Source organism: Salvia hispanica, chromosome 3, assembly GCF_029641045.1.
Source record: "Salvia hispanica isolate PSC_SH4W2 chromosome 3, Shi_PSC_v1, whole genome shotgun sequence".
In the NCBI taxonomy this organism is placed as follows: Eukaryota; Viridiplantae; Streptophyta; class Magnoliopsida; order Lamiales; family Lamiaceae; genus Salvia; species Salvia hispanica.
The window spans coordinates 55,962,905-55,989,209 of record NC_142694.1 but is presented as its reverse complement, the minus strand read 5'-3'; the positions used below and the strand labels follow the sequence as shown (position 1 = coordinate 55,989,209).

The 26,305-nt window shown below is 36.5% G+C and overlaps 5 protein-coding genes across 18 annotated transcripts; 2 read left to right on the top strand and 3 right to left on the bottom strand.

Moving 5' to 3' along the window:
* Positions 1 to 2,444, bottom strand: LOC125209067 (cadmium-induced protein AS8-like). Of its 8 annotated transcripts, none has more exons than XR_016136389.1 (4): positions 1,442 to 2,333; positions 853 to 1,128; positions 433 to 509; positions 1 to 276 (listed from the first exon to the last, which is right to left on the bottom strand). XR_016136389.1 is itself a non-coding variant. In XM_048108661.2 (4 exons), exons 2-4 carry the CDS (start codon positions 1,680 to 1,682, stop codon positions 470 to 472), a joined length of 552 nt encoding a protein of 183 aa, XP_047964618.1. In that variant the 5' UTR covers positions 1,683 to 1,695; positions 2,347 to 2,444; the 3' UTR covers positions 1 to 469. The 8 variants fall into 8 exon arrangements, 7 of the variants coding, with proteins under 7 accessions (XP_047964618.1, XP_047964620.1, XP_047964622.1 ...); XM_048108661.2 differs by adding an exon at positions 2,347 to 2,444 and having other exon boundaries at positions 1 to 504; positions 1,442 to 1,695; XM_048108663.2 differs by having other exon boundaries at positions 433 to 504.
* A 1,532-nt stretch (positions 2,445 to 3,976) lies between these two features.
* On the top strand, positions 3,977 to 6,363 carry LOC125212950 (transcription termination factor MTERF6, chloroplastic/mitochondrial-like). Of its 2 annotated transcripts, XM_089066969.1 has the most exons (3): positions 3,977 to 4,076; positions 5,064 to 5,871; positions 6,084 to 6,363. In XM_089066969.1, the coding sequence occupies exons 2-3, from the start codon at positions 5,068 to 5,070 to the stop codon at positions 6,114 to 6,116; spliced, it is 837 nt and encodes a 278-aa protein (XP_088923095.1). In that variant the 5' UTR covers positions 3,977 to 4,076; positions 5,064 to 5,067; the 3' UTR covers positions 6,117 to 6,363. The 2 variants fall into 2 exon arrangements, with proteins under 2 accessions (XP_088923095.1, XP_047969219.1); XM_048113262.2 differs by having other exon boundaries at positions 5,064 to 6,363.
* Positions 6,364 to 9,194: 2,831 nt separating this feature from the next.
* LOC125210410 (growth-regulating factor 4-like) lies at positions 9,195 to 12,605 on the bottom strand. Of its 4 annotated transcripts, none has more exons than XM_089066966.1 (5): positions 12,463 to 12,605; positions 11,660 to 11,949; positions 10,744 to 11,092; positions 9,477 to 9,886; positions 9,195 to 9,389 (listed from the first exon to the last, which is right to left on the bottom strand). In XM_089066966.1, exons 2-5 carry the CDS (start codon positions 11,880 to 11,882, stop codon positions 9,379 to 9,381), a joined length of 993 nt encoding a protein of 330 aa, XP_088923092.1. In that variant the 5' UTR covers positions 11,883 to 11,949; positions 12,463 to 12,605; the 3' UTR covers positions 9,195 to 9,378. The 4 variants fall into 4 exon arrangements, with proteins under 4 accessions (XP_088923092.1, XP_088923091.1, XP_088923094.1 ...); XM_089066965.1 differs by lacking the exon at positions 12,463 to 12,605 and adding an exon at positions 12,291 to 12,451; XM_089066968.1 differs by lacking the exon at positions 12,463 to 12,605 and adding an exon at positions 12,291 to 12,451 and having other exon boundaries at positions 9,195 to 9,386.
* Positions 12,606 to 15,043: 2,438 nt separating this feature from the next.
* On the top strand, positions 15,044 to 18,378 carry LOC125209894 (MOB kinase activator-like 1A). 2 transcript variants are annotated; one of them, XM_048109469.2, is made up of 8 exons: positions 15,044 to 15,062; positions 15,163 to 15,247; positions 15,840 to 15,888; positions 16,047 to 16,155; positions 16,408 to 16,501; positions 17,100 to 17,233; positions 17,446 to 17,609; positions 18,115 to 18,378. In XM_048109469.2, exons 2-8 carry the CDS (start codon positions 15,225 to 15,227, stop codon positions 18,184 to 18,186), a joined length of 645 nt encoding a protein of 214 aa, XP_047965426.1. In that variant the 5' UTR covers positions 15,044 to 15,062; positions 15,163 to 15,224; the 3' UTR covers positions 18,187 to 18,378. The 2 variants fall into 2 exon arrangements, with proteins under 2 accessions (XP_047965426.1, XP_047965425.1); XM_048109468.2 differs by lacking the exon at positions 15,044 to 15,062 and having other exon boundaries at positions 15,093 to 15,247.
* A 589-nt stretch (positions 18,379 to 18,967) lies between these two features.
* On the bottom strand, positions 18,968 to 21,524 carry LOC125217116 (uncharacterized). Of its 2 annotated transcripts, none has more exons than XM_048118942.2 (3): positions 21,307 to 21,524; positions 20,255 to 20,839; positions 18,968 to 19,817 (listed from the first exon to the last, which is right to left on the bottom strand). In XM_048118942.2, the coding sequence occupies exons 2-3, from the start codon at positions 20,599 to 20,601 to the stop codon at positions 19,310 to 19,312; spliced, it is 855 nt and encodes a 284-aa protein (XP_047974899.1). In that variant the 5' UTR covers positions 20,602 to 20,839; positions 21,307 to 21,524; the 3' UTR covers positions 18,968 to 19,309. The 2 variants fall into 2 exon arrangements, with proteins under 2 accessions (XP_047974899.1, XP_047974900.1); XM_048118943.2 differs by lacking the exon at positions 21,307 to 21,524 and adding an exon at positions 20,949 to 21,299.
* Between the last annotated feature and the right edge of the window lie 4,781 nt (positions 21,525 to 26,305).

Here is a 26,305-nt window from a genome sequence, read left to right as displayed (position 1 = left end):
TTAAAAAAAAAAAAAAAATTGAAAATCACACACCAGTGCATGTTTTCACAATATAAAAAAAAAATTACAATAAAATTACAAAAACAAAATCGGTGAGAAGTAACAATAAATAAAATGTGGGGCGCCCGAGCTTGTGCACATGACCGTTTGATCCGCACCACATACCGCAACAGGGATGCCAGCCAAGCCATGACTCCTGGTCAGGCTTACCCCGGCAGCACCACCCCTTGCACCGCATCACATTTCGGGCATCCGTTACAATTATTCTCCTTTGGGCTGTATGTTTATATTTTCATAAACATCAAATCCCTCAAGAACATCATTATACATCTCATATCACACTAAAAACTTAATAATTTGGAGAACTTTTCTCTCGTGGATACACATATTCACCGCTACAAAAACAGTATGGACACAGACACGGGCACGAACCAGTCTCAAGGGGAAGTCGTTTTGACGGTAGTTGATGCTATAAACTCTTCGAACCTGGAAGAAAGTCGACATCTATCCTTTACAAGAAAATATATGGATAATGATTTAGTTGCATAGCATAGCACCATAGCATAACAAATACACTTGCAAATTTCCCAGGATGCTGCAAAATATAACTTCTAATGGTATTTGTGAATTTATAAATCAAGTAGTGATCAGATAAGCTTAACCTGAAATTAAACAAATTTTCTCCTAGCAAACAAGTTTAACTGTCAAAGCAAGCCAAACTTATAGTAGCTGAACATCTAGTTTGAAAACAACTTAAGACAGACAACTGTGTGTGATCATTTCAAAGTACTTTCATTGTTCAAGAAGAAAAATACTGTATTTAACAAGCAAGCATTGTGTTAATGTACGTACCAGTTCCACCCGAAGGACTGAAGCGCCCCCCGACTCTTTGAAAGCAATCTGCGATCTGCTTAGCATTTGAAGCCACTGAACTTTTTATGCCATCAAAATCTACAATATTCTCCTTCCAATTTCCAGCCTTGAAGGAGGAAAAAGGCGCATACTGATACGGATTCTGTAGTACTTCAGAGATGTTAGAACTAATCCCAGCCCAGCCATCAGTTTCAAGACCCCTCTTCCCAAGTGCCCGAGCAACATCCCACGCTCCTCTCGTTGTAACCTTAACAGCTAAAACAGGAAACTTAGAATCACACCACATGATTAGCCTAAAAAGTTAGGTGCAAACCAGATATTCCAGTCACATAAAAAAGGATCATCCTTGTATCTCATCTGTCTTTAAGCATACTCTACAACAGAAAACTTATAATTGCACATTACTCTATAACTTTGCACCACGGGATAAAGGGAAGATACAAACCAAATATCACAATCACATAAATAAGGACCACAACTCTGTCTTAGCCGTGTTTAAGCATGCTTCCTTAACTAGAGATGTGTTGATTAGCAGGATAAAATACACTGTGAGTTTGTAGAGATATACCGCTAGAAGGGAGCTGTAAGATGTAGTTAGCCGGAAGGCCAATTCCGAAGCCAAGAAAAGTGATCCCAACGCTAAAGCCAGCACCACAGCCGGCTCCAACATAACCAACCACCTCGTGTCCAAAGCCGGGACCCCATCCTATGCCGCAACCAATGCCCACCCCCACGCCCCAAAAGGCTCCGGATGTTGGATGCACGGGATTCCACCTCTCATATCTCCTAAAGATACTCCTTATTATCATTTCCTACATCAAACTTAGCAATACAGAGAGATAGCAATTAGGGGTCATTCTCAATTGTATTGAATAAACGATGCATTTCAACTTCATATGGATACTTATGCAAGGATTACTGCAACAACTGTTTATAAAAAAACACGTGACTGTTTATGATGGATATGAAAGCTGTAACTGAAAATAGAAAAAATAATACATCAAAGAGGGAAATGAAGAGTAAACTGATGAATAAATTGTAATCATCAAATTTCTGATTGTTTTTTTCATACATATATTCTTCCAGCAAAAGTTACACATAGCATTTAACAGCTAGCAAAATTACTTTAAGATGTAACAAAAAAACCACAATTAAGAAATGATTCAATAGAAATTTCTGAATGCATGAAAATAAAGAAAAATTCTATAAAAAAAGGATGACGCAAATTTGCAGGCATGCAGACAACCGAAGATTGACATCAGTGTTTATCTGAACTTTTTTTGAAGGAAAACCCAACGCGAAAGGTATAACTAATTTCCTTAAATGTCAGCAAAAATTAAATGAATAATCTTGTAATCAAGCGCTGCATGCACAGGGAAAACGGAAATTGAGTGACTGCTTATTAACAGTAATATTCATTTATTCTGATTTATTTCAGAATAAGAAGGAGAATTGAAGGGATTGGATAAGTACTTGCAGTTGAGTTTGAACTTTTGCATAAGGTCGAGTTTCACCGCAAAATTTGAAAATGGATATTGCGATATTGGATAATGAATAGATAATACCCTTTTGTTCCGTTCCGGATTCGGGTCGGATCTGGCCCAATGCCTAAGAATTGAGTGGTTATACTTATGTGTGAATATTTCTTACTTCTTTGAAAAAAATACTTAGAAACTTCAGAAATTGTACAATTGTGTAGTTAGGGGTTTGTTATAATCATAACTAATAATTAAATCGCTAACTACAACTAAATGATATATTAGATCTTAAAATTAAAGATTAAGATCATTCAACTTCGAGTGCCAAGTGAACGAAAAATGTCAATTATGTTAATTTACAACAAAATAGTTATAACTAACTTTTACTCCTTCCATCCCACTTTAGGAATATCGGTTTACCATTTTTAGGTGTCTCACTTTAGGAGTCTCGGTTGGAATATTCCATAAATGGTATTAGACCCCACATTCCACTAACATTTTTCCACTCACATTTTATTGTAACACTAATACTCCCTCCGCCCCATATTACTTGCATTGTTCCATTTCGACTCGTCACAAACTATTTACACTATTTCTAGTTTAGGTTAGAATTAATGCATTTAATTAATATGTTAGTTTAAGTTAAGAGCTCTCTTATTAAGTGATGTCTCAATACACTTAAAATTCTAATTTAATTACACTAAAAAATCAATCCCAAATTTACGGCCTAAAATGAAAAGTGCGAGTAATATGAGACGAAGGGTGTATAAAAAAGTAGGACCCACATTTCCCTATTTTTTTCACCAACTTTCTTTTACATTTCTTAAAACTCGTGCCGAATGGACTTCTAAAGTGGGACGGAGGGAGTAAAAAATATCTCAAAACTTTAAATGTATATAATTATCTCAATTTAAATTAATTTTTCACACAACATATATCAAATTAAAGATAATTTTATAAGGATTCCAACGAGGTCCTACATGCATATGTTTCGAAGTCAAATTTTTTTTTTTTTTTTTTTGAGTTTTCATATTTTTGAAGACACGGGTTTATATCAATACAACTTGCATAATATGTCAATATAATGCTTGTAAAATGTCAATATGAAACTGTGTTGACATTTTTATGGTTTCGTGTTAATATATTTCATATGCTATATTGACATTGTATTTCTAAACCATAAATTTGATAGTTGTTATTATCTTTTGAATATTAATTAAAAAAAATGAAATTACACGTGGCAAATTATAGACCACAAGATTTCTAAAATCATAGGGTCATAAATTAGCTGTAGTTAACAATTAAATGATGATTTAGCAAGTAATCATGTCCCGTAGTTATGTGTGAATAATTTTTGTAGAAGTACTAATAGTACTACCATAATAAACTAATAGAAACCTACCGATTTTAATATATAATTATAATTAATAAAATAAGAAATAAATTAATAAAATTTAAAAAAAGAGAAAAATAAATAAAATAAAAATAGAAAAGAAAAATATAATTAAAGTAGAATTAAAAGTAAAAAAATGAAAATAATTTATATTTTTAACAGAAAGAGATAGTAAATTATTACTACTATCAATTATTCAATTGACAATAATTTTAAGGGTACAATAAAAAAGAATTGCAGCGGATAAAATGCCTTAGTCTCACTCTCACCTCTATCGCGGCTATCCACAATCACCATTTTCGCCGCCTTGCATCGCTGCTTCCTCCGCGGAGGTTAGTCCTTTTCTGATCTGTCGCTTATCTCCTCCTCATGCTTTTCGAGTTTGGTACCGGTTTTGTTCGATTTCCTCTTGAAATTCAGCTCTATTTTTATTTTATTGTTTGCTGAAACTACCGGTGTTTCTCGTCGATTTCGTGAAATGGTATCGATTCTGAATTTCATTGACTTCATTTTATTCGTAAATTAGAGTAAGTACTCGAGATTCGTTGGTATAACATCCTGCTATATTGGAAACTTTTGCCTAATCGAGTTCGAAATGTATGAAAAATCTTCTGGAAATTATTGACGGCGAGGCTGAAAATCGCTTGAATTTGATGCAGTATTGCTCCAAACTTAGAAAAGTATATATTTTGGTGTAGTTTTGTATTTTGATGAATGAACCAGAGTTTGCTCCATGAATAGAGCATAAGGTGTTTACTGTTTATTGGCGTGTTTACAAATTACAAGGAACCAAAGTCTGCTGCAAATTTTGCCTACAACTTTATGAAATTTTGGCTTTGATTGAATTTTATTGCACGATTATTTGTTGTGGTTTGTTTCCTTCTTTCTTATCTTCCTTAATGTCATAGATGTAGGATTCTTGCTTCTTAAAATTTGGTAGAATGCATGATGAAATCATGAAACAAGTGTAGTAACTTAGAACTGGCTGAGCTGTGAGTAAGTAGAAACCCGTAAATTGACCTGTTCGTAGAATCAGTCTACACTCTACATATCATTGACCTGATATAGTATTTTTATTATGTGTAAGGTATAATGGAGAGATCTATTTGTTGACATTGTTCTGTTTTGCTCTTCAATAAGCCATAGATATGCTGTAGTCACAGAATTTTGCTATGGTGTGTGGTAGATCACATATGAAGAAGAGCGTGCTTGCCTTGGTTTAATGCTTTTGCTTTGTATCTGAATTTTTGTTTGAGAGCTGTTTCATAGTAGTAGTTGATTTCAGAATGTTATCTCTGAAGCTTTTAATAATCCAACAGGAAGATGGACACAGGTTTCCAGAGTAGTGGCATGATGTGGTTCTTCAAAGACAGAGGTTTTGATGATAAAAGTATTCATGATATGTCCAAGAAGTGCAAGCAGCTAAGTGATGTCGACAGGGAGAGGGCCTCAGAGACTTGGGACTACTTGAAAAGCATAGGCATACCAGAGAGGAAACTTCCCGTGGTTATTGGGAAGTGTCCCAAGATTCTTACTCTCGACTTGCATGACAAACTTGTGCCGATGATCCAGTGCCTTGCAACATTGGGGACAAAACCAAAGGAAGTTGCTTCTGCCATAACAAAATTCCCACATATACTCGGGCACAGTTTGGAAGAGAAGCTCTGCCCCCTTCTTGCATTTTTTGAAGGTCTTGGTGCTCCTGAAAAGCAACTTGGCAAAATGATCCTGTTAAACCCTAGGATCATAAGTTACAGCATTGAATCCAAACTTTCTCAGATGGTGGATTTCCTTGCTGGCCTTGGTTTGTCTAAAGATGGGATGATCGGTAAGGTTCTGGTCAAACACCCGTTTATCATGGGTTATAGTGTTGAGAAACGGCTAATGCCAACTTGTGAGTATCTAAGATCACTAGGTCTAACAGAGTCTCAGCTCCATAGAGCAGCAATAAACTTCCCGGAAATTCTATGCCGGGATGTTGACAAAACTCTAAGGCCTAATGTTATGTACCTTGAATCACGCGGGTTCAGTCCAAGCCAGATAGCGGCAGTGGTAGGCGGGTATCCTCCGGTTCTGATCAAGAGCGCAAGTAACTCCTTGGGACCAAGAATCAAGTTCTTGGAACAGGTAATGGGAAGGCAAATCAACGAAGTGGCTGAATATCCAGAGTTCTTTAGGCATGGTTTGAAGGGGAAGTTAGAGTCTAGGCATAAGCTACTGACACGAAAGGGCATAGAGTGTAGCTTGAGTGAGATGTTGGAATGCAACCACAAGAAATTTCTTTTGAAATTCGGCATGTGAATTCTGATAGATTTGTTTGCGAATTGTTTTCTTCGTAGGTGGCGTTCTTTCAGAGGTTTGATTTCTACTGAGATGAGAGATGAATTGGTAGGAATAGGCGCATAAAGCTTTGAGTTTGAGGATTTATGAGTTGATTCAGGTTATGCTGATAGGCATGTGCTGCTACCAGTCTCTCTCTTTTTTTTTTAAATCCTTTTTGAGGGTTACTACTAGTTGAAATTCCCATTTAATGTAGATGCGAATTCTCAGTCGTTCTGTAATTTGTGATTATATGTATACTTTTGCTGATCATCTTTTACGGGGACAGAATTTGAAGTTGGAGTGGGTTCAGGTTGAGAGTAAAGTTTGACACTGGAAATCTTGTAAATGCGACTGCAGTACATTTTGGCTCTCTTTCAAACTAAAATATTTACATACAAAAATGCAGTATAATTCTTACAACAAGTGAATGTGGATATTTTGCAAATTAAGTACATATTTTACTTTTTATCGTTTTAATTGTATTTTCAATATATCCATCTTATATTAAAATAAAAATGAATTGAGAATTTTTTAAATCTATGTCAGAGTTACCCTTTCCCATTGTCAATTCACGTTCAATAATTTAGTCACCAACTAAGAGCATCCACTATAGGTGGACACTTTTTGGTGGACAACTTTTTTTTTTGTCCATAGCCTCATTTTATTTGTCCACAACCACAAAAAAAAGTGTCCGCAGCAATAATGGACACTTTTTGGTGGACAACTTTCACTTTATTTTAGTTGTTGTATTTTTTAATTCAATACAATTAAAATTATCGGACTATAAATAATTAGACAAAAACGGCTAGTTCAATAAAATTAAAATAGAAAACTAAATTTTCGTCGGATTAAAGTGAGGAGAAAATTACAACGAAAATTTGATCTACGGAAAATCACACAATGTTCTTCACGCTACGCCGCCTCCCCTACGTGCCCAGATCTCTTCAATCAAATCGACCTGGAGTTGGTCATGTGCTGTGCTCCTGCGTATATCAGCGAAACGTTGGATCAGATATTCATTACTACGTGGTACACCCATCTGTATCGGCGCGGAGGCAACGCCGTGACTTGTACTTGCACCATCTTCCGGCGCCCAACGTTCTGCCGCAAATCCTTCATCTTCTATTATCATATTGTGCAATATGATACATGCTACCATAATATCCGCGACATCATCTTCGTGCCACACTCGTGCCGGGCAGCGTAGAATGGCCCATCGCACTTGGAGCACACCAAAAGCTCGCTCAACATCTTTCCTAGCGGCCTCTTGTTTTCGCGCAAAATATTGTCTCTTCGCTCCAGCCGGTTGGCGAAGTGTCTTGACGAATACGGGCCAACGAGGGTATATTCCATCTGCCAAATAGTATCCCCTGCGATACTGCGTGCCATTTGCTACAAAACTGATCTGCGGACCCTCTCCCCGGCACTCATCATTGAAGATAGGCGACGACTGCAGAACGTTGATGTCGTTGTTCGAACCTGCAACACCGAAATACGCATGCCAGATCCGCAAACGGTAGTCAGCAACGGCTTCGAGGATCATCGACGGATGTTTCTGCTTGAAACCGGTAGTGAACTGGCCTTTCCACGCCACCGGCCAGTTTTTCCACTCCCAATGCATGCAATCAATGTTGCCCATCATGCCTGGGAAATTGTGCACCGCACCGTGCATATCGAGCAGTCTCTGGCACTCATCAGGGGTTGACTTTCGTAGGAACTCCGGACCAAAGACTTCCCGCATGCCCTTACAAAACTGTCGGAGCACAGTTAGACTAGTCGTCTCACCCATCTGTAGGTATTCGTCGAACATATCAGCCGGTCCGGCATAGGCAAGCTGCCTAATTGCAGAGGTGCATTTCTGCAAAGTAGACAGCCCGATCCGGCCAGTGCAATCACTTCGGAGCGTGAAGCACTCGAACCGGTCCGCCAATGTCGTCGCTATATGGGTAAAGAGCGGTCGCGACATTCTGAAACGCCGACGAAAAATCTCAGCCGGGTAACGAGGGTCAGCGCTAAAGTAGTCGGCCATAAGCCGCTCCGACATGGTCCCGTGGGATTGTCCGACGATGACGAATCTCACGAGGGATCGCCGCCGCCGCCGCTGCCGCCTCCTCGTCGGCCTCCCTCTGCACCTCTTGAATCAAAGAATCCCATGCTTGATTCCACAAGAAAACGTAGAACAAAAATTCGTTTATTTGCATCAAGTTTTCGAGGGTCCATAATCGAAATGTTTTTAGAGATAGAAAATGGATAGAGAGTGAAGATGTGTGTGGAGAGAAGATGAAAATGGGAGGAATATTTATAAAAAAACCTTTATAAATTCGAAATTAAAAAAATATATATATATAAACCGGCGACCGCCGCGCCGGCATCGCCGCACTATAGATAGGCGCGGCGGCCGCCGCTTTTCTCTCTCATGCGGCTTGTCCTCGCCGCAAAGCCGGCGATGGCCCTTCCGCCCCAGCCAATTCGTCCGCCCCCGGGGCGGATGCCTACTCCACTATACGCCGCCGCGGCATAGCCGGGAAGGGGGCGGCCGGCGCGCCGCCCCTATAGTGGATGCTCTAAGTAACTGACGGTTTATACAGCATAGTCATGTCTTCTCGATGTTGTGAATTGGGGGAATGCAATGTTAAATACTACCTGACAATAAAATTGATAGTATACAGAACAAAAGTCCAAATAATAGAATTCAGAAATCTTATTGACAGAATAAAAAAATTGTATTCTCCACCTCTGAACTGATCACCCATATAGGACAATATTCTAGGTGCAGGTGTACTTAAAATGGAAAACACATTTATAATTCTATATTTGGAATGCAAAACTTAGCTTCGAAGTATTAGCATTATTTGCGGACACATCAAAGCGACGTAGCCAAGAGATAATTAGGGTGGATAGGGTGGGGATATATCTATATATAAAACATAATTAAAGCTTGTGTGCTTTTGGATGTACAATGTCCCAACTAGAATTCACCTATCTCCAATTAGATCTTATTAATTCCTAAATTTCAATTTATGAATTACAATTTGAATTCAATACACCGCATCAAAGTGTGCCTCTAATTCTAATTTTCTAGACAATTTTTTCATAAAAAGAATAGCAAAATAAAATGCATATAGAGATAAGCGAAAGCCAAGTAAAACACTAGTCATCAAAGTATATTTATTTGGACAATAATACAAGCAGTCGATTTTAGGAATACTAAATACCGATAGTGACATAATCCAATGTGTAGTAGGGATGATAGCTTATTATGGTACATGATGGAGATTACAAAACCAAGCAGCACCAGCTCATCATCCAACTTCAAGCGTCTGCTATCAACAAAACCCCAAGGTTTTAGTAAACTCTTCCATAACTAAATAAACAAAAATAAGGAGTAATAAATTACTACATCAACTCACCATTTGGAGAGTAAGCAGTTGCTGAAGTAAAACCAGAGGATGTCCTGGGAGTGGACATAGACAGCTGAGTCGAGGAGAAGGCGTTCTCGTTTGTTCCATTGTTGTCAAGATTGGACCATGATTCCTTGGTCGTAGGCCACTCACTGAAAAAAAGATGTTCCTGCTTCAGTGTCGTTGGTGAACTGATATCACTCCCGAAAAGGCCGTGCTGCTGCTGTTTTGATGAGACGGGCTCATGGGCATGCGGTGTATATTGCTGAGCTGAAGAACTGGCTAGCATCCGGGAGTTGGATCCTTGTTTGAACAAGGAGCTCGAAGAAACTTGAGAAGGCATGAGACCCCATGTGCCGCTGCCTGCACTAGGACCTAAACCCAGACCTCCCGTCCTTCCAGAAGCGTCTTGTGTGAAACTACGCCAACAAGCATAATAAAAAAAAACCAGAGAGATTAGAAACATATAGCTTCTCATTACTGAGGGTGGATCAAGTGATTGCAGAAATGTGATAAGATAAATATGTCTGCATAAAAATGTTATTCCAATATTAAACCTGTTTGATCACGTATCCTCAAAGTTCAACATTGTAATATCTGTATTTATCTTTTCCATATGAATCAATTTATTGAATGCTTCAAATTTATGCACTAATATCATGTATTCATAATCCTCATCAAGATTTACAAGTTCCTTTTTCATCACCTACTCTAACCCGTCCCTAATCCCACAGATAGAAGAGGTAAATATCAATAAATCAGTAAAGCCAAACTAGCAGACCAGGAGCCGTCCCAACACAAGTACAATAATTGTATCGCAATGATCAACAGTCTCAGTAATGCATAACCCATTGGACCACCAAAGTCAGAAACAACTTGGTTGATATTTAACAAAGGTTCATTAATGGTTTACGGAAATGGTGTTCATAACTTATATGCCATGCTCTTTAGATCATGAGTATGCACAACAAAAACCATAGGCCACCGACAGCGACAAGCTAACAATTCATTTAAGGCAGTAAGTTGAACATCAAGCTGTATTTGTTGTTCAAATAAAAGGGGTGGTCTCTTGTGTGCTCCACCACATCATGTGCCCACAAGAGGCAATGCATTAATTACTTTAATTAATTCATAACCAATCCTTAATACCTTAAACACTTAAGATAATCAATGCACACAAGGAACGCGCGCACGAGTGTTTGTCCAAATAAAATTACTATTAGAAGTTAGTACTACAATTTAACTAAAATCTCAAGCATCACTAAGTCAGCAGTACCTGAATTCCCTGCCACTGATGCCATATGGTCCCATCTGCAGCTTTGTTGCATTGCTCCCAACAGATGATCCTTCAGAATTAGCACCAGAGTACAATGGCATCTGTTGAGAGCTTCCGCGGTTTATACTGCCCCCAGTAGAGGAGTGAGGTCCTGCAGTCAACATGGACTGCGATGTAGATTGAGATTCCACATGCTTTCTTGAACGGTTGCGACCACGGTGCATGTGCCGCTCGCAATATTTTGAGTCCGGATGTGCATCTTTCGAGCACCTCCACTTCTTTCCATCAGTTCTCCGGCATCTTCCCGGCTCAGGATCAAACTTCTTGCCATAGTAGGAACAATAGCCCACTGAATGAAGAATGAAATTTAAATCCCAGAATAGTTAGATTGCATCAAAAAATGCATTTTAGTGTACCAGAAGCACAAACAAACAAGAAGTAAATGTTCCATCACAAGAAACTCATTTATTTCAAACCACTTAACACATTTCTTTATCACTCAATCACACAGAGCATTTCTTCACGAAACACTTGTTATCCAAATTACGCCTGACAACCAACCATCTTAGCATTGGAAGAAGCTAATCCACATCCCAACAAATAGAGTAAAAATCTTTGATTTGGACTCAATATAAGCAATTCTTCTCCACATAGATACCATACAACAAAGAAAACATTTATGCTGCAAATCTCAGATTGTGTAACACGAAAGCTTTAACAAAATCTCACTAGTTACCACACATAGAAATACAACTATTTCCACACTAGAGAATGGCAACTCCTCATAAGCAGGCAGGCTTCAAATTAAACACTCAACTTGAGCTTGTTGACATGCATATAAATCTTAAGAGTTAGTTATCGTCTCTTTACACATAAGGATGCAAAGACAGACAGATATCAAGAAGTCTGCCCTTACATGCAGGATTGTTGAAGAGATGGGCGTAGAGTCCCTCGAAGCTGTGACGAATAGGCGTAACGAGGTCTGGTGGCACCGGCAGGCCAGCCACCATATACTTGTATATCATGGCTTGCTGCTCCAGCTCCTTCCACTGCACATCTGTGAATGGCGGTGCCCTATACCCCCCATACCCCAGCTCCGCCCCCATTCCCACCACCGTGATTGGCGCTTTCTCGCTCATCCTCCCTCCTCTCAACTACACACTTTCTTCCTATGTAAACCGATCAAATAAAGCAGCACTAAGGAATCTGCAACAGCGATAGTAAACTTTGAATTAGGCAAAACATAAACATGAAAGCATTTCTTCTTAAATCTACCTTGTTACTGCAATAGTGATTCACGAGACTAAATTAGGGTTCAATATGAGAAATTTGTATCAATTTCTATTAAAAAAAAAAAGCTAAGCAAAGCTAAGCTTAAACCGTGCACGTTTTTTGCAACAGAAACACACGCACGCATAATGCAATCAGAATCTGAACAATCAAAGAGGCAGAGAAAATTAAAAATCGGGAAAAAATTGAGAAAGAAAAAGCAATCCCCAACCCCATACACACACTGAGAGTGAGAGTGAGAGTGGTGGTGTGTTCACCTGCAGCGGGGACAGATAGATCTAGGGTTAGTAAAAACAGGGAGAAGGATCTGAGAGCATAAATTGGGGGGAATAAATGTGGTGGGTGAGGAAATAAAGTGAGACAAAGAGAGAAGTGGTGATGAATCAGCGTACGTGAGAAAAATAAATGAGAGAAGGGGGGGGGGGCAACCTGCGACGGGGTGGGGCTGGGGGAGGCCGTGAAGTAGTCGTAGCTTCGGCGGTGGCGTTGGCGGTGGTCCAGTGCTAGTTTAAATTCTTTACTTGCTACCGTATCAAGACAAACACTGGGCAACTGGCAACCTTTGTCGTTTTCTTTACTCATTGCTATCATAAACTTATTCAAATACATTTTGGCTTTTGCTATTTTCATACAAATGCCTAATTTACTTGAACAAAAATAAGTGACTCCTATTCATAATATTTATAATTTTATATGTGAATTTAGCTCTTTATTGGAGTAGTAATTTTAATTCATTGCTATTAAAAACTTACTCTAATACTCCATGCTTTTGCTATTTATATTCAAATGACAAATAGTATATGGATTATAATTCATATGTCAATTTATTCATTTATTGGAGTATTAAATGTGATGGAAAATATATAATATTTTTAATTGCAGAAAAAAAGACGATTCCGTCGCCTTGGCGGCCCCCACACTCTGGCCCGATATTATGTGAGGGGATTAAATCAGGGTACGTAGTAGTCTATTAAAGGGGATATCTTAACCCACTGACTGCCAGAAGCTCATCTCCCAATGTCTCAACTCTCACACTTGTGCCTAAGAAATGGAAGCAGCTATACGACAACAATGAGATTTGATAATAATCTTTTTAATGTATAGCCAAGTAGTAGTACTTATGATAATAAATTTTACAGTGACAAAATTAAATTTTATCTGGTCACGTGTTGTGTCTGATGAAAAAGAAAATGTATACCTTAGGGAGTGATCAATTGCTAACTAATTAGCAATCTCAAACTAAGACTAAATCTTAGCCATTAGATTAGAAGATCTAGCGGTTGAAATAATACCATATGAATTATATTTTTAATTAAGAAAATTAATAAATAAAATTAGAGGGTATTAATGTCAATTCTCTCTCATTAAAATCATCTTAAAACTTTAAATTTACGTAACTCTCGATTTAAATTATATTTTCGCAAAAAATATATCAAATTAAAGATAATTTTATAAGGATTCCAGCGAGATCTCAATTGCATATGTTCCGACGACGTTCGGATGATGAAATTTGATACTCCGTATTTTTTATTTTAGTTTTCGTAAATGTTGATAACCAGATTTTTATCAATAAATACATCAAAAAATCTCAATAAAATCATGTAAAAATCTCAATAAAACCATGTAAAAATCTCAATAAATATGCGTTGATATTTTCTTGTACTAGTGTTGATATTCTTATGTCATATTGATGATATTTGTAATACACTATGTTGATATAAAAAAACATTCACGAAAATTATTATATGATAACATAATGATGATATTACCCTTTTGTTGATATTTTGTCTACTATTTATTGAGATTCGTAAGATTTAATCTCATCCACTCATTTTAAAATCTAAAGGTGGAGATTTGATCTGATTTTATATTAGAATGCTATAAGCATTAGAATATGACCCTGTATACATATATACAAAAGGAGAGCTTTAAGAGTATTAACATAAATATCATTAGAATTATTATAAAATCATATTATGGTTTTTATTGCAATTTAACACATAAAAAAGTGAAAAGTTTTTTATTTTATAATTAAATAATAGTAAAGGAAAATGAGCAGTTCCCGAAAACGCATAACAAAAATTTTATGCTAGGGAACACTTTCAAATTCCCATTCAAATAGAGAGCTATTACGGGCTCAATAATAGTAACAAAATACATACTAAAAAAAAATCTCATTGAAAAAGAGGTGCTGTTGAATTTGCGAAATGAATACTACAAACATTTTGCTTTCCTTTAAGTGACTATTAAATTAAATTTAAAAACGGTTAATTAGTCTTTCCATGAAATGAACAAGTTTTTTCTTTTGTCACAACAGAGGGAGTGAATAGTTTTATAGGGCTGAAAGTGAAAACATTTTCGGAAAACAATTTATATTGAAAGTTTCATTGATCGATTTAAAAACGGAATGGTGTGTGATCGTGCTGGCCTCGCATCATAACAAAATTCATAATGCTAAGGATTGCAACTTCTATGTTTGGGTAAGAAGCAGACCTATAATCGAGAATTAATGGCTTCTATCTTTGGGTAAGGAGCAAATCTATAATTGCTATCAGATTTTTGTCGTATTGCTTTAGTTACAGAGAAATAAAGGAGGATCTGGTAGAGGCAAATCTTGATGAGGAGACTATGAATTGAGCAAGTTGAATTGATTTTCGATGACCGAGAACACCACAATCTCTAAATTATGTGAATAATGAGATATTTATAGATGATTATCATTAATGATTTGGATGATAAAAAATGAAAAAAAAATTAAAAAAAATGTTACTCCATATAATAGAATTATATTTGGGAAAGTAGAACAATTTTATAATTATATACGATACAATTAATTTCTGTTTTCTATTAAAGAAAGAGACGTTCTAACAATAGTCGGCTTCACATATACACAGAGACCGCCACTTAGAAGGGCACGTGACTACACAGCCCGCAACACATTTCCTCCCTATTCGTCTCGCCGAGATGGGACACTGATATTTTAAATGCGTTGCGACTTGTGGATGCTCCAAGTTGTAACTAATTTTTAGGTATAGTCCAAAATTAAAATATACTACTTCTACAAGTAACAAATTATTAGTAGTAGTAGTAACATTGTGGAGGATACAATATATTTTTCTTAAATTGCAGAGAAGTCCCCTGGCTCTGTTTTGGTGAAGTCGGTGCTCTCTCGTCTCTCCCTCCCAAAAGCAATGAGTCTCTTTGGCATTGGCAGGTAATTTACCCAATTTACCTGTTTTTTGTTTTGTTTTCGATTTGATGTCGTGCGATCACCTAATTTCAGATCCTTCATCCACGAAGCTTCATTGTTCTGGTGAATTCGTTGCATCTCGATTACTGTTTGTGACCTTATTTGTGTTTTTGGGTGTTTTTCCTGGAGATCATTTTGACTTCCAAATATTGAAGTTCGAAATTGAAATGGATGCATAATCGAGAGAATTTGTTACAATCGTATATGATTGAAGCTAATCAAGCCACTTAATCGTTGGTTGGTTGTTGATCAAAATGAAACCTGCGTGTTTCATAATTGTTAAGGGATGCGTGATCGCGCATAGAGATTTATGAATCAATGCAATTCGTTGCAAGTTGCAGGAGTTGGAAAGTAGGCAGAGATGCAATGTTTGTTTCGTTTTGTGGATCGATGTGAATTGTCTTTGATATATATAGGCTCAGCACGATCCATGGTGCCTGAGTGTAAGATTGATGATGCTATCTCAACTCGATGATTTTATTATGCTTTCTATATGATATTCTGACTTGATTTCTTCTGGACTTTTAATAATGTTTGATGTACTGCTTCTGATCAGAAACCAAAGAACATTTCGCCCCAAAAAAAGTGCACCATCAGGCAGTAAGGTGATTTATTTCCCGAGTTGTTCAATTTCAGTTTTCTTGGTTTTCAAGATCACTGCTTGACTCACATTAGCATCTTATTTATTGTTTCCAAAGAAAAATATGCTTAGTTTGTTTCTCATTCTGCCATAAATGTTAAATTTTCAATTTATTTGTTTCAGGGGGCACAGCTGAGACAGCATATCGATGCCACGTTAGGTAGTGGAAACTTGAGAGAAGCTGTAAGGTTACCACCTGGAGAGGACTTCAATGAATGGCTTGCTGTCAACAGTATTATCTCTGTCCTCCCTCCCTCCTTCCTCTCTATATGTGTAATTATATGCGTTTATAGGGATTTAAACTGATGGAGAGAATATTGGAATGATGAAAACTGATGCATCTGCCATCATGTCTGTATGATACCAGCAATATTGCATTAGTGCACCATATACTAGTATAGTTTGTTTAATCTCTTTGATTTAGCTGCTATAAGGTTCTTTGTGTTGTTTAAAAATTGAAAACTTAATGACTTTTACTTTTCAGCTGTGGACTTCTTCAACCAGGTGAATCTGCTTTATGGCACTCTCACTGAGTTCTGTACGCCTGAGAACTGCCCTACCATGTCTGCTGGCCCTAAGTATGTTCTACCTTGATTATTCTCTTTAAGTTGTTGTTTGCAAATATATGTATTAAGGATGTTTTTCTCATGTAAGAAACTAAAAGGGAAATAATATTTTGATCTTTTTGTTAGAGCATGTATTTCCAGAGGATTCTACTGAATTTCTTGGGAATTGGCTTGGTTGAAGTAAATATAACTGTATGGCCATGTATATCTATATCATTTACTAATCTGCATTTTACTTTCTAGACAGTCCTTACGGGCTCTGCAGAATAAAAAGTACTGCAGCTGAAAGGAAATTTGAAAAACATGGGCAAGTCTGTTTCATGTGTACATTTTTTTTTCTTCGGAAGCTGCTTGCCTGCATAGAGCAGTCTGTGTGGCTTGATTTACATGGATATATAACTTTACTCTTCCATTGTTTGTATTCATGTTGACATTCATTACATTCATGGTGATAAACTTTAGTTAACCTTTTAATCGTTTATGTCATGCTGCCAATCACTTTATCCTCTTTCAGGGGAAGTTTAGTTATGCTTTTAACGTTTTGCATAATTTATAGTATAACAAAAGGAACATGAGAGAAGTTTCTCTGATGAGCATAAATATTTTGTAGGTATGAGTACAGATGGGCGGATGGTGTGCAAATTAAGAAACCTATTGAAGTTTCAGCTCCTAAATATGTTGAGTATTTGATGGACTGGATTGAGAGCCAGTTAGATGATGAATCCTTATTTCCTCAAAGACTAGGTATAGTCCTTCTATATACCATTATCTAGAGAAGCCATTTGATGTTTATAGGCTTATAGCGTCCTCCCTCAACTATGTCTTTATTGGGGTAAAATAGTACTGTAGCTTTACTTTTATGCATGATGGTAACCTCTCTCTTATTCATCCTCCTTTCCTTGCCTTCTTTTGTACAATATCATAATTCTGATGACTGATGAGAGAAAAATTCGCAGGTGCACCATTTCCTTCAAATTTTAAAGATGTTGTAAAGACCATATTCAAGCGTCTCTTCCGTGTATATGCGCATATATATCACTCTCATTTTCAGAAGATTGTGAGTCTTAAAGAGGAGGCCCATCTTAATACATGCTTCAAGCATTTTATACTGTTCACATGTGTAAGTTTTCTATCTGTTTACTTATTTGATCAGTTTCTATTTTATGTAGATCCTAAGGTGACAAACTTGTTGGTTCTAAATAGATGGTTTCTAACTTTCTCTTGCTATCCAATAATGTATATTTAACCTGATTGACTAGAAGGAACTTGCACCCCTGCAAGAGCTCATAGAGTCCATTGTCCCATAATCAGCCAGTAACATGCTATAAGATAAATTGTTGACAAGAAAAATAAAAAAGTAGATTGAAACAAAATTGAAATGAGAATGGTGTACAATCGTTGGATTTGGTTGCTTACTGGTATTACATATATTGTTGTGAATATGACTATGCCATTGAAGTTTTGATACTAAGATGGTAAGATATAAATCACTTAAGGCCTTTCATGCTGCTAAAGCTCGATTTATTTCTATGTTAGTGCTTATACTGTTGGCCTTCAGAAATCGACTGATAATCGAGCATTATTTCCCTTTTCTTGCTGAGCTATAGTATGTGTTGACTGTGCAGGAATTTAACCTGATTGACAAGAAGGAACTTGCACCCCTGCAAGAGCTCATAGAATCCATCGTCCCATACTAAACAAGTTTGGCACTCACCTATTATAACTAGCGTTTTGGAGACATATACGTGTTTGTTACACTCCTAGTAGGAAAATCTGTATTTGCATCTCTTTGCAGCTTCAGTTTCATCTTGTCTTGTTGCTAGAATCTAACATTTAATTATTAAATAAGTGTGTTTCCAAGTTTGTATGTAATGTTATTCTTCCATGAACCAAGTGACTAGATAGGTATTTTTGTTTCACTGTTACACATGTGGCCGTGAATGTGGTGAGAACCGCAGGTCGATGCATCCGATGCATGTTACAGTTTGATTAGTACCGATTGAGAGTTTCTTACACGCTGCCTCGTTGTTGATGGAAATTCCATGAATTCTCTCACGTTCATTCTCTGCATTTGTTTTTTTGAAAAAAAGAACTAACGCTTTTAGCTCTGTTTTTTGTTTTCTCATCATTCGCGGAACTGATCATCTGTTTGAACATTGTTATTTTGTTGAGGTGAAGTGAAACAGTAGATGAAATAAGATCGACTAATGTTTATCAACTCTAACTCATTATAATTGAGGATTGATTTCAACCTCATGCCTCCAACATGTTATGAATTCAACAGTCATTGTGAAAGCAACAATTGTGGTCAAGTCAAATATTTTGTACTGTGGAGTAATGTTTTTGAATTCAACCCTAATCATACTTTGACTAAAATTTATGATTAATTAATAAGATAGATGATTAAGTACTCCTTATTATCGGGAGTCTCCAATTCCATCTTTTCAATAGAATATTAATTTTCAAAGGAAAATTACAAGCTACCAAAGTAAACAAGATATTATACTTCAAAAGTAATGCCTCCTTGGCCTCCATTGCCCAGCACAGGACACGTTCAATACAACAAAAATCAAAGAGATACACTGTCACAACAATGGTCAATAATTTCTAAGCGGAAGGATATCTTCTACAATAAATAAGGAAATGTTGCAATTCTGCTATAACCTTGGCTCTGATATTGGTCTACATGTAAACTACAAAACACCATGAACATGTAATAAAGAGTGTTGGTATATCTATGTCCGAAACAGAGTATCCTCAATCTACGTCCCTCCTCGTGGAGAATTGAAGAAAACCACTTTTGAGGGAAAAAAAAGCATGTCATCTGTCTGAAGAAATGATACTTTGATCTTCTGCATCATCAAGAGCATGTGATCCGATAGAGTTAGAACGCCCATATTTTGGCTCGATGTAGATATACGCTCCAGCAACAGCGACAAGAACACTGAAAGCTTGAATGAATAGTTGGAAATTCGCCAGCAATTCACCACGAATTTCATGTTCTGGGGAGTGGCATTTGACCTCGTTGTCCTTGAGCAAACAACCATCTGGCATCATTGAACCGTAGAGAGTGAACGCTGTCTGGTAGAACCAAAGCCCTTGGAGTGTCATGGCCATGCCACTGCATAAATCTGCTGGGAAGCTCGTAGGCATGAGGGCTCCAGCGATAGTCGACAGTATACAGAGGCCGATTAGGAGGACGAGGATGAAGTGATACCATCCCTCGAGGCCCTTGTGAGTGGTAGAGTGAAAATAGAATAAAAGATACTCTGCTGTGAATGCTGCTGAAGCTACCAAGCATAAAGCGCCTTCTGGCAATGGTAGGTATCTGAGAAAGGAGCAAGACAGAAATAAACATATTCATCTATATATTACTAATATAAATCGACCTCCAAATTCTTATGAGCAAGTAGAAGAAGATGGCTTTATATTTAAACACAACAAAAGCTAAGCTTAAGCTATGCTAAGAAATGCAAGAACTCGAATTTGCTACAGAAGCAGGAAATGAAAAGATTCCCAAGCATGAAGTTTTCATTTGCACATTCCAGATAACCAATAAGTAAACTTATCAAATCTTCAAGATCTCCATGAGGCAACTCTCAAGAAAATCTATAGCGGGTTTAGTTGATCCACAATCTATTCATGCTCTCTTCCCAAATCAAGTCATCAAAATACAAGACACTCTTTTCCAAATCAAGACTTCAAAATACAAGACACTCTAACACAACAAGCAACAACATTTAACAGAAGCCGCAGGAGACAAACCTCGTCTTCTCAGAGAGAAGTGCGACAACGCCAAAGATGAAGAACATAAGCAGCATCCCCGAGTGCTCAAAGTCATTCATATGAGAAGGGTTCAAGACTCCATGAACAACGATCTTGAGATGGGTGGAATACAGAAACTCTATGCATAGATCGAAGAAAGCACCAATTGCAATCACATAGAGCTCCAAGTACTTAAGCCTGCCATCAAAACCAGGAACAGGGTTCCAAACCCTGACTTGGAAAGCTTTTGGATTTGATGCATATCTGATTAGAGAGCACCACATGTGCCACACACCAATCACTAGAAACAAAGTCCCAGGAATCGCATGCCCTGGAAATGAACCCATCTCTCCTCAACTGTTTTCTGCTAAATCAGCCAAATCTATAAACTGTTGATGATAGCGAAGGCAGAAACAGAATCAGAAACACCCCCTTTTTGGCAGTCAGTAGGTATCGACAGAAATTGAGAGTGACATCCAAATCTTCCTTGTCAAAAACTCACAGAAATCCCCAGAAACTCAAAATCCAAAATCAAATACAGATATTTGACTCTGGATTTCTGCCTCAGAGTAAACCTTGCACCACCTGCCGCAGAGATTTAAACGAGGTTTTCAATTTTCCAGAGAACAATTTCCAAAATCTAACAATCAATACAGATTATTAGCTGTTGATCTAATAAAAAGCCTTGCACTACCTGTGGCAGAGATTTGTACTAATTCCCAGAGCTTTTTCACAACAAATTCTTATATCAGTGTGAACATAGAAATCAGACTCAGAAAAAAAAAGTAAATGGGGAAGCACTTGAGTTCATGCAAAATATTCAATCTCAAAAAAGTCAAAATCACTACACGAACGCGACCAATAATGATGGATTATAAATAATTTGAGGCAGCAAAAAGTTCACAGAAAAGCAGCCAAAATTCAAAATCCAGAAACATAGATGGATCTGTTAATATTTCATAAATTATGCTTCTCTTCACTAAAATATTCAGAATTGTGATCGTGATTTCGAGTTACAGCAATTAGCAATCGAGATTAAAGAAGTGAGATACCTGAATTTGCTATTAGCAAAATCGAAATGGAAAAAAAGGCCTCAATGAAGAGAGAAGTGAATCGAAGTGAGGTCGGTGGGGTCAAACTCAGACGGCAATAATAAATGAATCATTGAATTCAGAAATCTAGCTGTAGTTCATAATTTCTTTTTTTATATATTCCTTTCTCTCTCTAGAATTGCAGAATCGAGAAAAAGGAGACTTCCCTTTTCTCTAATTTGATTGACCTTTAGTGTGTCGCTGCATGAATATCATTGCGGCATGCAAATTTGAACAGTTTGTTTAAGTTGACAAATCATAATGACGAGTTTTTCCCGTCTGTCTTTGCTATTTTGGGCATTTTTAGAAATTGTTGAATAGTAATTATATTTGTTTTGGTGTTTATCTTAATTTTGACCAATTCATCATGTACGGTTTTGGAGATTAGGAAACTTAACCCATTTTGAGAAACTAATGACATTAACATAAACAAATTTTGAGTGCATAAAATGTACTTAGCTCTTAAATCAAAAACCTGCGTTCAAAGGCCATTTAACCTTTTAAACAAAGATAAAATATTACTATGTTGATTTCATTCACATTTTAAAAATACATAAGATAAAAATATATGCAGGCGGCAGGCCTACAAGTATGGAAGTGTTGATATTCGCGACATAAAGAAAGTCGCTATAAAATATAGAGATTGTTCCTAAAATCATAGATTTGGCCAAATTTTAAGTAATATTTTACACGAATTTTAAAATTAATCTTAAATATCATAAATTTTACATTTTGTCTATTATTTTTCACGACAAGTCAATCATCATATCCGACTAACGTATGTGCATTTTTTATCCTACTTGACTCTACTAAAATATACCTCCCGGTCATTAGGGCATTCTTTTGGGTGCATAAGTAAAGAAATTGATGTGTTAAATGTTAAAATAGAGAAAGTAAAGTAAGAGATATAATAAAATAGTTAGAGAAAAGACAAGAGAATAAAGTAGGTACATGAGAGAAGATAAAGTTTTTGTCGAAAAAAAAGTAAATGATCTTATCTTGTGACAAAGGCCAAGCCCCCGCTGGCCAAGCCCCCGCTCCAGCGGAGGCTTGGCCGGTGCCGTCAACCATTTTTATAAGAGCATCTCCAATGCCTGCTAGCCAACCGGCTAGCCGATTCGCGTCGCTAGCCGGTCGGCTAGCCGAACCATTGGAGTAGGCCAACGGGAAATCGGCCAAAATTTCGGCGTGGGCTAGCCGATGGCGATGCGCTGGCCGCCATTGTGGCGTGCCGATCGGCCAGCGCTATTTTTTAATTTTTTTTTAATTCTTTTTTTTTTAATTTTTGAAAAACTATATAACGCGATTTTCTCTATCTCTAAATTTCTGGACAAGAGCAACATCTAGCGATGAACAACAACAACTAGCCCAATACAAATTTAAGACCTAAAACAGATTCAAGGCATACTAACATTGTTTTAATAAATTAGTGAGGAGTAGAGTGGGGCGGTGGCTCGTGTGTGGAAGCCCGGATTTTTTTTTATTATGTAATTTTTTTTGATTTTTAGTTAATGTACTTTTTTTTATTTAAATAAAATTAATGAATTTTCTCGTATATGTCTCGTAAATTTAATTCGGTAATTTAATCGTAATTTTAATTCCGTAAATGTAGTATATTTTGAATTATTTTTATTGCGGCTGACCTATGGCTGGCTTAAATCTGATGTGGCAGGTGAATTTTTAGTACTGCTGACGTGGCAAGGAGAAAGAGTGGCTGACCTATGACTGACCTATTTGCATTGGGGATGCTCTAAGGAGGAGTCGAAGTGGTGGAAAATAGGGGGTGAAAGAGAAAATGGGGCGGGAGGGGGGGGGGGGGGGAGGGAGAGAGAGTTAGGAGTGGGAAATGGGACAAATTATCATAATGGATTTTGGGTATTCCGTCGGAATTATTTGATTAGAAATTTAATAATAATGAAAGTATTGATTTTATTTAATTTTTTAATAGTAATATTTTTTGTATATAAGAGTAATTCTTTTACTTAGTTATAGATTTATACGGATGAATATGATGGTGATAACATTCATAAAGTCTTATAAACAATATACTAGTGTTGAAGACAGCGGGGAAACGTATTACGTATATTTTAATTTTAATTTTAATTATTAAGAAGATGCAGAGAATAAGATAGTCTCAATTACTATTAAAAATAATTTTAAAACTATATTATGTTTACATATAATTTAGTTTTAAAATAGTTTATTAAATTTTACTACAGTAGTTTATTAATTGCTAACTAATTATCAATCATAAATTAAAACCAAATCTTAGTAATTGAATTAGGAAATTTAGTGGTTGAAAGAATGTCACATGATTATATTTGAATCATGTTTTAAAGTAAAAAAATATTAAATAAATTTAAAAGGTATTAATGTCTATTCTCTATCATCAAAATCATCTTAAAAATTTAAATTTACGTAACTCTTTCGGTTTAAATTATTTTTCCGCAAAAAATATATCAAATTAAAGATAATTTTATAAGGATTATAACGAAATCTCAATTGCATATGTTCTGACGATGTTCGGGTGATGAAATTTGATAAATTATATTTCAATTTTCGTACATGTTGATAAGCAGATTTTATCAACAAATGCAAAAAAAAAAAAAAAAAAAAATTAGTGTATGCAAAATTTCAATATAATGTAGGTAAAATATCAATAAAAATGTGTTGATATTTTCTTGTACTTGTGTTGATATTCTCATTTCATATTGTTGATAGTCGTAATACACTATGTTGATATAAAAAAAACACTCACAAAAAATTATCATATGATAACATAATGACGATATTACCCTTTTGTTGATATTTTGTCTACTCCCTCCGTCCGCCATTAGGAGTCCCAGTCATTTTTGGACAGTCGTTTTGTAAAAATGATACTAATAAATAGTTACAGTGGAGAAATGGTTAAGTAAGAGAGAGAATAACTTAGATAAGACTATTCTCAACATTATTCTCTCTCTTACTTTACCATTTCTCCACTTTAACTATTTATTATCATTTTTACAAAACGAGTGCGCAAAAGTGACCGGGACTCCTAATGGCGGACGGAGGGAGTACTATTTATTGAATTTTGTGAACTTTAATCTCATCCACCCCTTCAAAATCTAAGGGTGTAGATTTAGTCTTAGTTTTGAATTATGGTGTTATAAGCCATAGAAGAGGATCCTGAAGGGGTTGGCAGTGGAAGCGCTCACATAAATCAATTACATAATAATTCAGATCTATTTAGCGGATTATTTAGACAAATTCTATTCGCGTAATTATCACATGTATCATGCTCATAACTCAAATAATAACATGCTTTAAATTAATTGAAACCTAAAACATGTTTTTCTAAGGTTCAGCCATTATACCTTGATGATTCTCCAAAGAATCGAAGATGGCTAGCGCATTCTCCTCGTGAAGATCTTCAGTACAAAACCACGGATCTTCTGACTGGTTCCCGGACTGTGAACTGATATCAGGGTGGGCTGATCTCACCAGTGCACTAGGACTTAAATAGAGAAGACATAAATCCTTTCCCCCAGAGGAGAGAAATTCGACTACCACAAGAAGTAGGGGCCAAAAATTTTGAGAAAAATTAAGTGTCTTTTCTGTCTCCTTTATTCTCCTATTTATAATAAGTCACATATTGGGCCCAGTCAGGGATCTATGGAAGGCTTTGGATATGGGCTCCTCAAATTAGCTTTTTACTAATTAAATTAAACCCAATTTAATATAAGCTAAAATTGGAATATTACGAGCAGCCACTACAGAAGTAATACTGCACTCCCCATCCAAATCCGAAATTATAAGTACTTCGGGTTTCCAATACTTTATATTTATTTCCCGCGCTTAAGATAGAAACATCCATTAATTAATTATTGTCTGCTATGGACTTAATTAATTAATATCTTATTTATTCCAAGAGAGGACTCAGCAAGAAAATCTTATTTATTATTCATAGAGTAATTAAACTCCAACTAGCTAGGTTCCGAATAATAAAACCTTATTTCAAGCTTCTCTTGAGGATGTTATCAAACGAGACTCACTTCGCGCACGATTCAACATAATAGCAATCCTAGCACCGCTAGATACTAATCACCACTACCCAATATACCAGGCTTATTGGGTTGCGAAAAACCCGCACCATTTGGTAAGTCAAAGTAGTGCATGATCAATACCGTATGCTCAATGCTAACGTACATTGATTGAGAAATAATTTACGAGACCTCGTCTTTCAGTAGATAGCATAAAGACTGTCTCGCTGTTAGATCCATTCAGTGTTATACCACACCAACGTCATCTTATTTCAGTAAGGCTTAGAAATAATCGGACTGACATTGCAACCTTTCACGATAGGTAGTCTAAGCCTATCTAGGTTGTGAAATTATTCTTTTTCTTTGTTTAGAACTGACCGTGTTACCTTAAAGTGGACGACGCCCACAACCGGTCTACTAAAACAAAGACTTAGACTTTGTTAAGTTACTTATACATTTAAATATGCAATAAACATCCATTAAATGTAAAACATAACAACATTATGACAAAAATAATCTGTTTATTCATTTGGAAAATAAAATAAGAGTTTTAACAGTATTCAATCACTCGAAAGGTGATTTCTAGTATACAAACTCTAACAATCTCCCACTTATACTCAAAACAGCTTTCGAGTATACAAAATAAATGTGCACTACGTCTAATTCTCCCACTTATACTGAAAGCGAGTTGAGGTCTCGAGCGAGTCGAACTCCCATTCCTTCTACATGGCGCTCGAACGGTTTGACCGCCAATGCCTCAGTAAAAGGATCTGCCAGGTTGTTCTCTGACGCAATCTTGACCACTTCTATGTCTCATCTCTGCACTATATCTCTGATGATATGATACTTCCTCTCAATGTGTTTGCTCGCTTTGTGAGCTCTTGGTTCCTTCGAATTAGCCACAACACCAGAATTGTCACAATAAATGATGATGCTCT

Bases quoted from the DNA above. Each gene is read 5' to 3' on its own strand.
- LOC125209067 (XM_048108661.2), bottom strand. From the start codon at position 1,682: ATGATAATAAGGAGTATCTTTAGGAGATATGAGAGGTGGAATCCCGTG. The intron at 1,129-1,441 runs GTATATCTCTAC...TTCCTGTTTTAG, and splicing joins CTTACAGCTCCCTTCTAGCG to CTGTTAAGGTTACAACGAGA. The intron at 505-852 runs GTACGTACATTA...TGTAAAGGATAG, and splicing joins CAGTCCTTCGGGTGGAACTG to ATGTCGACTTTCTTCCAGGT.
- LOC125212950 (XM_048113262.2), top strand. From the start codon at position 5,068: ATGGACACAGGTTTCCAGAGTAGTGGCATGATGTGGTTCTTCAAAGAC.
- LOC125210410 (XM_089066966.1), bottom strand. From the start codon at position 11,882: ATGAGCGAGAAAGCGCCAATCACGGTGGTGGGAATGGGGGCGGAGCTG. The intron at 11,093-11,659 runs GTAAGGGCAGAC...TTCTTCATTCAG, and splicing joins TCTCTTCAACAATCCTGCAT to TGGGCTATTGTTCCTACTAT. The intron at 9,887-10,743 runs GTACTGCTGACT...TTGTTGGCGTAG, and splicing joins ATCAGTGGCAGGGAATTCAG to TTTCACACAAGACGCTTCTG.
- LOC125209894 (XM_048109469.2), top strand. From the start codon at position 15,225: ATGAGTCTCTTTGGCATTGGCAG. The intron at 16,156-16,407 runs GTATTATCTCTG...TTTACTTTTCAG, and splicing joins TGAATGGCTTGCTGTCAACA to CTGTGGACTTCTTCAACCAG. The intron at 17,610-18,114 runs GTAAGTTTTCTA...TTGACTGTGCAG, and splicing joins ATTTTATACTGTTCACATGT to GAATTTAACCTGATTGACAA.
- LOC125217116 (XM_048118942.2), bottom strand. From the start codon at position 20,601: ATGGGTTCATTTCCAGGGCATGCGATTCCTGGGACTTTGTTTCTAGTG. The intron at 19,818-20,254 runs GTTTGTCTCCTG...CTCCTTTCTCAG, and splicing joins CTTCTCTCTGAGAAGACGAG to ATACCTACCATTGCCAGAAG.